This window comes from Pinus tabuliformis, chromosome 7 (genome assembly GCF_031772625.1).
Source record: "Pinus tabuliformis cultivar Carrire ecotype Pingquan chromosome 7, CPIR1, whole genome shotgun sequence".
Taxonomy (NCBI): domain Eukaryota; kingdom Viridiplantae; phylum Streptophyta; class Pinopsida; order Pinales; family Pinaceae; genus Pinus; species Pinus tabuliformis.
Window position 1 is genome coordinate 1,235,252,056 of NC_142293.1, and position 12,031 is coordinate 1,235,264,086.

At 42.9% G+C, this 12,031-nt stretch overlaps 1 protein-coding gene across 1 annotated transcript; it reads right to left on the reverse strand.

Annotated features, from left to right (window-relative positions):
- Nucleotides 1-5,006: 5,006 nt before the first annotated feature.
- LOC149251846 (uncharacterized) lies at nt 5,007-10,543 on the reverse strand. The gene is made up of 2 exons (XM_089454007.1): nt 9,652-10,543; nt 5,007-9,043 (listed from the first exon to the last, which is right to left on the reverse strand). Exons 1-2 carry the CDS (start codon nt 10,541-10,543, stop codon nt 5,007-5,009), a joined length of 4,929 nt encoding a protein of 1,642 aa, XP_089310133.1.
- Nucleotides 10,544-12,031: the final 1,488 nt, after the last annotated feature.

Sequence of the window (12,031 nt, forward strand, 5' to 3'; positions counted from 1 at the left end):
GGGACTACAAATTTTTAATGTGGGAAACATTTATAGGGTGTTTGTTGTAATGAAAACACTTGGTGACACATTAGAAGAAATCCGACTTCTTTGCTTAGTTCTAATGTTATGTATGAGGTCTAGCCCTCTAGAAGTATTGTCTCATCCTATTGATCACCCTAGCTTCCTTACTTAGCCTGGTTATAGATGTAGTCCTTTCTATTTCTCTTGTTGGCTTAACACATGTCACAAGGTTAGCCAAACTTTAGTTGTTTCAATTAGCGAGTATGGGTATTTAAATCCTATGAGTTTAAGATGCCATAGTTTTATTATCATATCTAGTGTTGCTCTGCTACCAACAGGCTTGTTCAGTACACCGATGGGGTCACTCCAAGGAATCAAAAGCATCGCTTCGCTACCAATGAGCATTTTTAATACCCTGGAAAAGTTGTTTTCTTCACCTCTCTATGCAGGAACCCTTTCTTTTCTTTCACCATTTATTTATTTTATTATTTTATGTTCATTGCCATTGCAAAGGCATTTATTTTTCCAAGGGCGGAAGAGGGATGTTGACTTATTTTATGGGAAATATATGGCTTTCCTTGTTTTACAGAGACTCTTATATACACCTCTGGAATTAATATGATCGCTTAAGTTTTTCCCCTTTTCTCTTTTCTTCTCAATAGAGTTGAAACATTAGAAACCAATTAATATAAATTGCCAATTCAAGGAATGAAGATCCTATTATAGATATAGGAATTATAAATCCACTAAGGCTTTCATTTAAGATGAAACATATTTTTCGTACATGCATCATTGACCCTAAAAGATATTTAGGCCCAAACAAAGAAGTAGACCAAAGATAAGCCAAGCATTGGTAGTTGTCACAATTACCCTTTCAAATTTTTCCGCATTATCATAGAGCTAAACATGACAACTTTCATGCATGGTCTTATTAAAGAAAACACAAGAGAAGGGATGAAAGAAAGAGAGAACAACATAAATCTCAAAAACTTAAGGAAGCAAAGTAAAAACTAGTAAATGGGCATGAAAAGAACAAAACTCAAAATAAAAAGGGAATGTAGAAAAAGTGTTGTAATGCAAATGTAACTAAAATGTAACTAAGAAAAGAAAATAAATTAACTTAAATCCTAATCTATCTAAACTAAAAGGTCTGGATCACGTGAAATCAAATTTCCAATGTAACCATTTAAGTTGTTCTCGACTTGCAAGCATAAATATATAAATGATTAGCAACAATATAAAATAATGTGCAGAAATAAAGATGTCAACCTAGATACCTTGCACAAGAAACTAAATGTATTGCCTATTGGCAGAAAGATGTGTCATAACAACCAGCTTTAATCAATATGCAAATCTACCTCGTTGATTAGAACAATGATCATACAAACCTTGGTTGTTGCTCATGAATTTACATTTTTTCCATGTTTTTAGTCTTAGCAAACATCAAGAAAGATCAAAATTTATTATTAGCAATAGAGCGTGCCAAGTAATATTGCTCTAACCATTCAACAATTGGATCATGATATTCAAAACAACCCAATTAGAAACCCTGAAATTCTTGAGAACATGAACTTTCAATCTGCCCATTCGAATTATAAGGAGAATGTTGCAAAGGAAAATTGATCTGATCTTGTTTACAAACTTTATCAAGATAGTGAGGGCCTGACATAACCATTAAAAAAAAATTGAAGTGCCTCAACTATCCAAAAAATACCTAAACAATTAAATGATGAATCATTAAGATCAATGGGCTCAATAAGATCAATTGATGTAGAAAACTACCATCAGATGTACTAGTGGGAAAATGATTAATTGGGTGACAGTTGTTAAAATCAGTGCTCTGATAAGGTTGGTGGATCAACATATAAGATTCTTCATTCTTCATTGGTTCCATTTGTATCTAATTACATACTAGACTAGTAACATGAAAGCTCGAGGAATTAAAAACAACTATTGGTATTGTGAATCTGGGAAATAAATTAGTATACTAGGATGAAAAAGATTAGAAACGTATGTTACATCAAATCCAATATCCATATCATCATAAGAGTTTTGATCCTCCAAATGATTCAAGCATTGAATGACACTGAAAAGGACTAATTGTATAAAAAAAATATTAACTTCATAGCATACAAAATAAATATTGGGAAAGCTCCATATTAGTTCTTCTTGATTTTTAAGAATGTGATGTTTTTATGTGGTTATTTAACACCAAGGATGATGTTCCCTTAAAGGGGAGGGGACTGTGACAACCCCTTGTTAATATTCCCTCATTGTAAAAAATTATAATTATTTAAAAATATTGAGAGAAAGGGACACAAATTCCAATAGCTTGAGGAAGGAAATTTCTTGGGGAAGTGGTTGTTTTAAATGTATCAAACATGGGTTGGATGAGATGTTTTATGGGTTTATGATAATAACCGTTATTATGATCCAACGAATCATTGGGATTCATAGGTCGAATTGGCATAACATGTTATTTTCAGCGCTTTGACCGTATCGAACCTCAGTAAAAACATCAACTGGTTTCAATCCTTTCCAATGAAGCCAAAAGGTATGTAATCTCTCCTCTCAAGCTCAACTAGGAAGTCTCAATTCCAACAACATTTACCCCAAAAAATATTCATCTTTCGACCTCTCTAGCAACCACCCCAATGCCTCAATTTATAGTGCAGAGGAAGGAAGTTACCAGGTCCACCTTGAAAGGGATAGAGTCCTCCTTCAAAGGGATAAGCTCCTCTCATCAAGGGGTTAGCTCCTTTAGTTATGGGATGCATTAACCACCTAGGAGCGAACTTGCCACCTCAATATTCCTTCTAGAAGTGTCCAGAATTAATCCAAAGTGAGTTTTTAATAATAAACTTGTGCCTTTTTTACTTTTACAGGGGTCCGCACCCATTCCTTTAGAGACAGAGCGGGCAGGTCCGCAGGTAACATGACCAAGGGGTGCGAGACCGCAAGTAATGGTAAGAGAAAGTGCAGAACCAGAGTTTTATAGATTTTCAAGGACTTTCTCTCATTTTTAAGGCTTGACATGAAGAGCTGAGGTTTGAGACTTGCAAAGGAGGATAGTATGAGTAGTGATAGACTCACACTGACGGCAGAAAGTCATGGTGACAATATTTTGTGTAACAAGATGTTTTATGGGTTTATTTGTGTAATAAATTAGTTTAAAAAGAAAATGAAAAGCCCATGTTTCCTTTAGCTCTAACAACAAACAATAAAGGACAAAAATTAAAGAATAGGAATGGGTTGTGTTGTCCAAGGTAGGTTGATTGCATGGAGCCTCGATGAGGATATATGGTTTCTCTACTGGGAAAGAAAAAAAATAAGTTGATGAGGAAGGAATATAATTCATTCACATCTACACATTGGGGAAATATAACCATCATCGCATATGTAGTAGAACAAATCAAAGGTATAACTTCAAGAAAATTCCTCCAAGGGTTGGGGGTGAATTCATAGAGCAATGATCAGAATCACAATGAATGAGCTATGGACAAGGTGAACCAACTAAGGAATCCTCAAAGTGGCTTGCTAGGGGAATATATTATAGACAATGGTGGCTTGCCTAAAGGCTAAAGAACCAACTGGAAACTTGTGGATTGATGCATTGACTAGATTGGGAAGAGACACTCAAGTATTTGTGAGAGGTGATAAACCACCAGGAGTTGCCTTAGGGTTGAAGATGTGGTTCTTTAATCATTAATGAAGTACCTAGAGGGGTGATCTCTTACCCAATAGTAGCTTATCCACTAATGAATCTTCCATTAAAGTGAACTCTATTCTCCTGAAAATGAGTTGAGATTCTCTGTAATGTGGTATCCTGGCAGGATGTTAATCATGTTTGGAAACTCTGGAAATATTGAGTGGAATCTTATGTAGTTGGTGGATGAAGACAAAGTGACCTTGTGACATCCTATTTCAGTTGTCAATATTGGCTAAGTTTCTTCTCAAAAGTATTCCACCTCAAGCACTGGAATCTAGCTTGGGAGTGACAACTACAAGTGAATGTGATTGTACCTTGTCTAATTTTGGGTGGAGAGCTAGAGTTCCAATATCAATTGACAAATATATTGTAAGATATGTATATTCTTATGTATTTATGAATTTGATTATCTTGTCTCTATTAATTGTGTTTAAATAATGTCATGATAATGTTGAGAAGTGTTTTTTCCTTCTTTGAATAAGGAATGTCAATATCTTGTGTAAATATTTTAAGGAATGGTTCATTTCCTATGGATATTTCTGAGCTTGAAATTAACCTAAGATAACTGAGCATGAAGAGATGGGAATTCTCTATTAATTATTAACTGATTTCATAGGGATGTTTGAATATCTAGTCATTGTGTTAATGGGCTGCTCATTTTAACAACTAGGAATGTGATTTCCTATATAGAAGTGTTCCTTGAATATTTTCTTAGGAATTTTTTATTCTTATATCCATTATGAGCCTAAAAATTTGTCTAAATGGCCTATGTATGAAGAGATATATCAATGTATGTTGGTTAAATGAATATCTACATTTAAAATATCTTGGATATTGGGTTAGTAATTACTTATAAGCTCAATAAAGGTAACCTTGAATCTTTTTTTCCGTAGAAAAAGTCGTAATTTCTATTAAGTCAAGAGAAATTACATTCTGTAGATGCTGAGCATATGCATACTGAGGCTAGTTGCCTCTCCGGGCCTCTTTAAGAGACTGTTAATTGTTCCAAAAAAACTGAAACAGATAAACTTTCATGAAAGCATTCTTCTCCCCAAACTGTTTGTCCACGCAGGGAGTTTGGAGAGGTATATGTCAAAAATGATCATATAGTGAGAGATAAACACATTCAGGATTCCTTTGCAGTGGGGCTGTAGCTCACTGCCCAAAATATAACAGCAGAAAGTAAATAGCTATGTATGTCCGCCATGGTCGGTTACTGATCATATACAACAGTTTATATAAAAAAAAAAGACATGAAAAAAAAACCAGTATTTTAAGCATGTTGGGACCCCTTTCAAATATGAGCATCCCTTTGTGCCTGGTAGTCATCAAAGGGCCTGTGATAGTGTTGAAAGAAGGTTCCATCCAAATCTTCTTGAATTAACCAGTCCGCTTCTTGCTTCTGTGCTGCTTGCTTGGAAAGGTGGTCCGCCCGAGAGTTGCGCTCCCTGTATATATGGCGACAGTCAAAAAATTCAAATGCATCTGTTAGTCTGAGTGCCTCATCCAGTATGTGTCTCAATGAGAAAGCAGAGCAAGTGGATTTTCTGGTGAGCCAATTGCAAACTATCTTTGAATCTCCAAACAGTTGAAGTTTTGTACAACCTTTCTCAAGTGCAAAAGAAATGAGGTATTTTGCGGAGGAGAGTTCAGCATAATTGTTTGTGCCTCTTCCCAGGGGAATTTGAATCATGTAGTAGTGATTTTCTCTCAGATATAGGAGAGCTCCCCCCCCACAGCTTTCCTCTTGGGCAGAGCCATCAAAGTATGCCCAAGGGAAGGATTTGTCAATGAGTTCAGGGGTAATGGTCCGAGGGGGGGGTGGAGGAGGGTCTTCAGGTATGAGGGCAAGGTCAGCAAACATGTGGGCAATAATGACTGGCCAGTGGGGAGGTTTCTGATCAAAAATTGCACGGTTCCTAGCGGTCCAGATAGACCAGCACATGAGGAGAGGGATATTCTTGTTCTTTCCAGAGTGTTGTTCCTGCCAGTTTGTCCAGGCCTCGAAGATTGTTAAGCCATGCCATTGATGGAGGGAGGGGGAGAGTAAAAGGAGAGCAGACCATTGTTCTTTAACTACCGGACAGGTGAGGAAGAGATGTTCTGTATCTTCGTCGTTCCTTCTACATAAGTGGCACCAGAATGGTCCATAGAAGGATCTCTTCTTCAAGTTTGCCCCCGTTGGAATTTTATTGAACAGTATAGCCCACATGAGGAGTCTCGTTCTTGGTGCTGCCTTGAGGTGCCAAATTGCTTTCCACCACTGCTGTACATTGTCTGGCTGAAAGGTGTGCATTAACTGTAGGTATCCCTCCTTTGAGGAGTATGTACCATTTTTGGCTAGAGCCCAGACAATCTCGTCTTCCCCTTCTGTAATTCTGATGTGAGCTTGTGTGAGAGCCTCTGTGAATGCCTCCCATTCTTGTCTCCAGGGGATCGGAATATGGAGGTCTTGTGAAGTCTTCCAGGCCTGGTGGAGAAGGCTGGAGTTTTCTTGGTCTGCGATATGAGCAACATGAGTAGCACCATGGTCCCTTAGATGTGCTAGGAGCTGTCCTGATAATCTATGCATGTTTCCACATCCAATCCAGGGGTCAATTCCTAAGCGGACAGAGTCGCCCTGTTTTATCCTCCATGTCAGACCCTCCCGAATTAGGGGAAGAGAATTTATGACTGCTTTCCATATGATGGAATGTCTGCCATTACCCCTTTGGTCCCTGCGAATCCAGCTGTAGATGCTTTCTGGAGCAATGTATTTTTCCATGACCACTTTCCTCCAGAGACTATTTGATGTAAGGAGCTGCCATCCCAGTTTTGCTGCCAGTGCCTTTGCAAATAGGTCTAATCTCTTTATTCCCCAGCCTCCCCATTTTTTCGGTCTTGCAATGGTGTCCCATTTTACCCAGGCAAAGAGATTTCCCTGTTTAGATCCCTTCCATAAGAATCTGCAGCATATTCTTTGTAACCTGGATAGAATCCCTCTTGGTATCCAAGCCAGGGACATCCAATACACCGGCGTTGCTTCCAGCACAGCTTTGATAAGAGTAAGTCTTCCAGCCCTTGTGAGGTATCTATTATACCAGACATTGATCCTTTTTTCCACTTTAGTTATTAGCCAGATCCAATCGGCTATTCTGTACCCTCCATGTTTCACCCTGAAGCCCAAATACTTTAGCCCTTCCTCCATAGGCTGTATGTGGAAGGGGAAACGGTTTTTTGTGTAGATGACTTCTTGTGGGGTGCACCCAAACACTGTTAAAGTAGATTTCTGAACATTTATTACCATCCCCGTAGCTTTCTGGAAAAGATCAAAAACCTGTTGGAGTGCCGATGAATCCGCCATGCTTCCATTCAAGAAGATCAATACATCATCCACGAAAATTAGATGTGTCAGGGAGCAATTATCCGAGATTTTGATCCCTTTGATTCGGCCTCGACTGTGTTCTGATGCAATTAATCTGCTTAGGCCTTCCATTATGAGCAGAAAAAGGAGGGGGGATAGGGGACAGCCCTGCCTGAGGCCTCTTTCTGCAGAAAAAAAGGGGGTGGGGGTGCCATTGAGGAGGACACTGAAAGGTACATCGGAGATGCAACTCATGATCCTCTTAATAAAGAGGAAGGGGAACCCCAGATGAGTAAGTAGCATTCTGATGTATAGTAAATTAACCCTGTCAAATGCTTTTGAGAGGTCCACCTTGAGAATCATGCCTTTTAGATTTTTGCTGTGCAAAGAATGAAGGAGTTCTTGGGCTGTGCCTATTGCTTCATGGATCTGGCGATTGTGAAGAAAAGCAAACTGTTCAGAGGAGATATTGGCCGAGAGAATGGGCTTGATTCTGTTGGCTAGAATCTTAGCCAATATCTTATAGAGGCAGTTGCAGAGTGAAATAGGCCTAAATTCATCAAATGACTCAGGCTTATCTGACTTGGGAATGAGGGCTATGAAAGTGGCCTTTATGCTCGAGGGAATGGATCCATTTAGACAGCAGTGATTGATAGCTTTGAGGATGTCATGCCCTAGCAGCTCGAAGAAAGCAAGATAGAATTCAATGGTCCATCCGTCGGGGCCCGGGCTCTTGTCCTTTTGGAATCCCTTCATGGTGGCTTCCAATTCTTCCAGAGAAATGTCTTTTGTGAGCTCCTCAGCATCATCCTCCTCCACAAATCTGGGAAATAGCTCTGCCACCCTCATGATTTCTAACAGACTTGCTTGTCCTGGGGCCTTGTATATGTTCCTGAAGTGCGCAGTAGCTAGATGAGCTAGTTCTCCAGGTCTTCTTACCAAATATCCTTGTTCATCCTGTAGTTCCCATATAGTGTTGATCGCCTTCCGCCCATTTGCAAATCTGTGGTAAAACTTAGTGTTCTCATCCCCCTCCTTGAGCCAAATGGCTCTGCTTCTTAGTCTCCAGGAGTCCTCTCTGTCTCTAAGAATCTGTGACCTCTGTTTGATTAAGTCATCGTACCCGGATTTCTGATCTGGGGATAAGAAGGTGCCATCAGAGTGGGATTCCAGAGCCTCGATGGCTTGTTCCGCCTGGGATATTGTTTGATCATCCATTTTTCTCTTCTCTTTTGCCCATTCTCTTGAGATCACTTTGACCTCTGCTAGGTTCCTGACAAAACCAGTGGCTGGGTCTAAATCCTCAGGTATCGGATGGGATTTCCAGAAATCCGATATCAACTTGATGTAGGAGGGGTCCCTGAGCCAAGTTGCATTGAACTTAAAAGGAGCTTTCTGGGTCAGTTGTCTCGCTTCCAATTCCAGGTATATGGGCCTATGGTCAGAGATTCCACCACTTCCTACCCATTGTCGAGATCTAGGGTGATGAGTACAGAGCCCTTCTTTCATGATAAAACGATCCAGTCTTCTTGCTAGGCTTTGTTCCCCAGCTCTGTTGTTCTTCCATGTGTACTGGATCTTTGCAGTGGGAAGATCGACCCAGTGGTGATCTTCAAGGAGTTGCCCAAAGAAATCAGAGAGGGGATCTATTTGAGCAAGATGGCCCCAGGATTCAGAGAAGCCAATAGAGAAGTTTAAATCTCCACCCAAAATAATGTTCTCTGCCTGGAGTAGAGGGGAGCCAAGGAGTCTATTCCAGAAGAGCTCTCTGTTTTGACATGGACCGTAGACATTGATGATTTGTAGATTTTCCTCCAGATCTTTAGAATATATTTCTGCCCCCAAAAAACCCCCTCCACCCCAGATGTTCTTAAGCAGGATGGTGTTGTTCTTGAGACCTATAGCAATGCCCCCTGACCGGCCAGAAACATCAATAGCTGAGAAGGTCCACCCAGGCAGCCAAGAGTTAAGGGTGGAGGAAGCAGAGTCTGCATTACATAAGGTTTCTTGTAGGAAAATGATGTCAACAGGATTAGAGAGTAGGAGTCGCTTCAGGGCCGATTTTTTTTCCGGGCTGGCCAACCCTCTGCAGTTGAAGGACATAATTTTCATGGAGGGGGATGGGGGAGGGTGTCCTGTGCTCTAAGGGCCCTGTCTAGAGTCTGCTGTTTGCCAAGGAGGACCTCCTCCTCCGTTAGCTTTTGAGAGATCGACTTTGAGGATGGTCGACCGCGCCCCTGCTTGGGCGGGATGATATGGGGGTCCATAATCATCCCAATGGAGTCCGAGACATTCAGCTTCGTAGTCGAACGGGTGGGATACCTCGGGGTAGAGTTAACCGAGGGGGAGGGCGAGGGGATAGTAGGGTGGGGGAAAGAGGGGATCGAGGAGGGGAAGGGGAGGCCAGATGGCCTAGGGATGGAGCAGGAGACATAAAGAGATTGGGGAGGGGGATGAGGAGTGCAAGAGACCTTGACCAGGTCGAGGGCCGAAGGGGATGAGGGGGGGGGGATACAGATAGGGGGGGGCATGCCGGATGCCGATAAACTCAAAGATGCAATGTGAGAAATAGAGGTAGATGATAAAGAGGACGTACCCGAGGAGAATACAGCTCCTTTTGCAGCTTTGGAGCGCGTCATTGGAGGAGATGGAGGCCGAGCCTTGTTTGTAGCTTGCTTCTTGCGACGAGGTGCAGGAGGAGCCTCCACCGTGTCCGATGGGTTTACTTGGTCCCGCCGAGGTGCCATGGTCGCCTGAGGGTTTGGAGCATCTTCAGTGGCTGGCTGTTCCATGCCTGTAGCATTTTGCTGGGTCTTCTGCAGTAGGGGGCAGTCCTTAAAGAGATGACCCACCTGGTGGCATCTTCTGCATCTGTATGGGATGCCCTCATAATCCAGCTTCTGTTTTCTTGCAGTGGATTTCCAATGAATGGCAATGTTTTCCGGCACTCCCCCTCTGGTGTCCATGTGCACAAGGATCCGTGCATAAGCCAGCGAACCCGTCGTGATGTATGATTTATCGAACTCCATGTAAGTCCCCAGCGCATTCCCAATTCTCTTAAATATATCTTCCGACCAGTACTGCAAGGGCAACCCCAGAAGCCTGACCCAAATCGGGCCGATTCCTAGTAGCTCTGTTTCCGGGTCGAAAAGGGGTGTCCATCTCTTGAGAAGGACCGAAGATTTCTCAAAATGCCAGAACGAAGAAAGAACCCAGCTCGTGTGATCCGCCCGTGCAAATTTTAGGGCAAACCACCCTCGCACGAATGTCTGCACCGATGGAATGTCCACGAGGTATTTCCCCCAAATCTCAGTCGCCCATTCCTTTAATTTTGCCGCAGTGGCATGTCTGCCTCTGATCCGTCCCACGAGAACACAATCTGCCAGATCCATGGCTTCTCCCCACCTAATATCCTCTTCCAGACGCAGGAAAGCGTCCTCCGCCGACGATTTGAAACAGCGCTGCTTCTTGGCAGGGCGGGAGGACATACGTCCCAGGTTTACCGTCGCCTGTGAGCCCTGAGGGGGGGGGGATGGGGGAGGGGGGAGTGGGCTTGATCCGAGGGTGGGGAAGGCTTCAGGGAGGGGAGGGACCTCGTGGTAGCTGCCGGAGGGGACGGGGGGGACCGAGGAAGGGTTTGTTACCGATAGGGGGGGGTTTTCGACCGAGATGGGAGGGTTTGCTGGGATGTGAACAGGGAACTCCGTGGAGGATACCGGGGGCAGGGAAAGGGGGGGAAGAACCGGCGAATGGTTAACTCCGTTCGGGGAGGGTTGAAAACAGTCAGCCAAGAAACCCAGAGAGGCCGGTGAAGGGATCGCAAAGGAATTCCAAGAGGAGGGTTCACCAGGATAAAAGGAGGTGGGGAGAGGCGGGTCAGAAGGGGGCGAAAATTGCTCGAAGCTAGCTGATAGATTCGCACTGTGCAGACCCCCAGATGAAAACGTGGAGCGCCAAATGGAGCTTTCCGCCAGCGGGGACTCCGAATAATCCACCTCCTCTGAGTCCATGGTGACAGCTGCTAGATACCCTTCTCGGAGAGCTGGAAACCGCCCGGAGAGGAACTCCTCGAAACCTGTTAACCGCTATGCGTCGGCACCAACGGCGGGAGAGGCCGATCAATGTGAGCAGGTTCCGATGCAGCAGGTCGCTCTTACCGTTACAGTGATAACGACTTCCACCAAGAGCTGTCGGCCGATCTAAGGGGGAGGCGCCGTTCCGATGCGGGTTAATCAGGTGAATGCCAAGCTGTGGTAAATGAAAATGACAGAAGTAAAATGGGAGCATAAACGGAGGAGCGAGGGTAAAAAGATGGAAGAGGGTCACGGGACGCAAGAGCCAGGTGCCAGCTCGAAACACGAGGGAGAAACGGGACGGGGGTACGGGGGGAGATGGGGTTCACAGAGCCGTAGGACGGCCTGCAAACCCCAGTCAGGCGGGAATCATGGCTAGGGTTGCAGGGTAGCTAGGGTTGCAGAGCTCCTTCCACACAAAAAAATCCCTCCTTCTCCTCCTATTTCCATCTCCATACTTTTTTAACCTTGAATCTATATACATATATATACAAATATATGAGCACTTAGTTTAACTATATATTCGCAAGCTAAGTCTAGGCCAAGTTAGTACAATCTTAGAAGAGATAGCCCATGAGGGCTTGCATATATCCATATGTATATATAGACTACATGTGGGAGGTCTGGGTGAAGACCCTTATCTATATTAATAGTTTCCAAGCACGAGTTTGGAATCCTTAAGACTAGGGTGTTGGATTTTGGTAGGAAATGGACTACCCCTCTTCAATCTTGTGACCAGGGATAGAGATCAAGCTCTTGAATAATGAGAAATATGGATCATCAAAGAGAGACTAGTACAAAATGGCTAATCAGTTACTAAAAAAGTTACTAAAATTTGCATATAAATGACCATTTTTTAGTTGGTGACCAATAGTAGCTAATTTATAGTATCTTATAACGTGA

Bases quoted from the DNA above. Each gene is read 5' to 3' on its own strand.
- LOC149251846 (XM_089454007.1), bottom strand. From the start codon at position 10,543: ATGTCCTCCCGCCCTGCCAAGAAGCAGCGCTGTTTCAAATCGTCGGCG. The intron at 9,044-9,651 runs GTACGTCCTCTT...TATGTAATGCAG, and splicing joins AGGAGCTGTATTCTCCTCGG to ACTCTGCTTCCTCCACCCTT.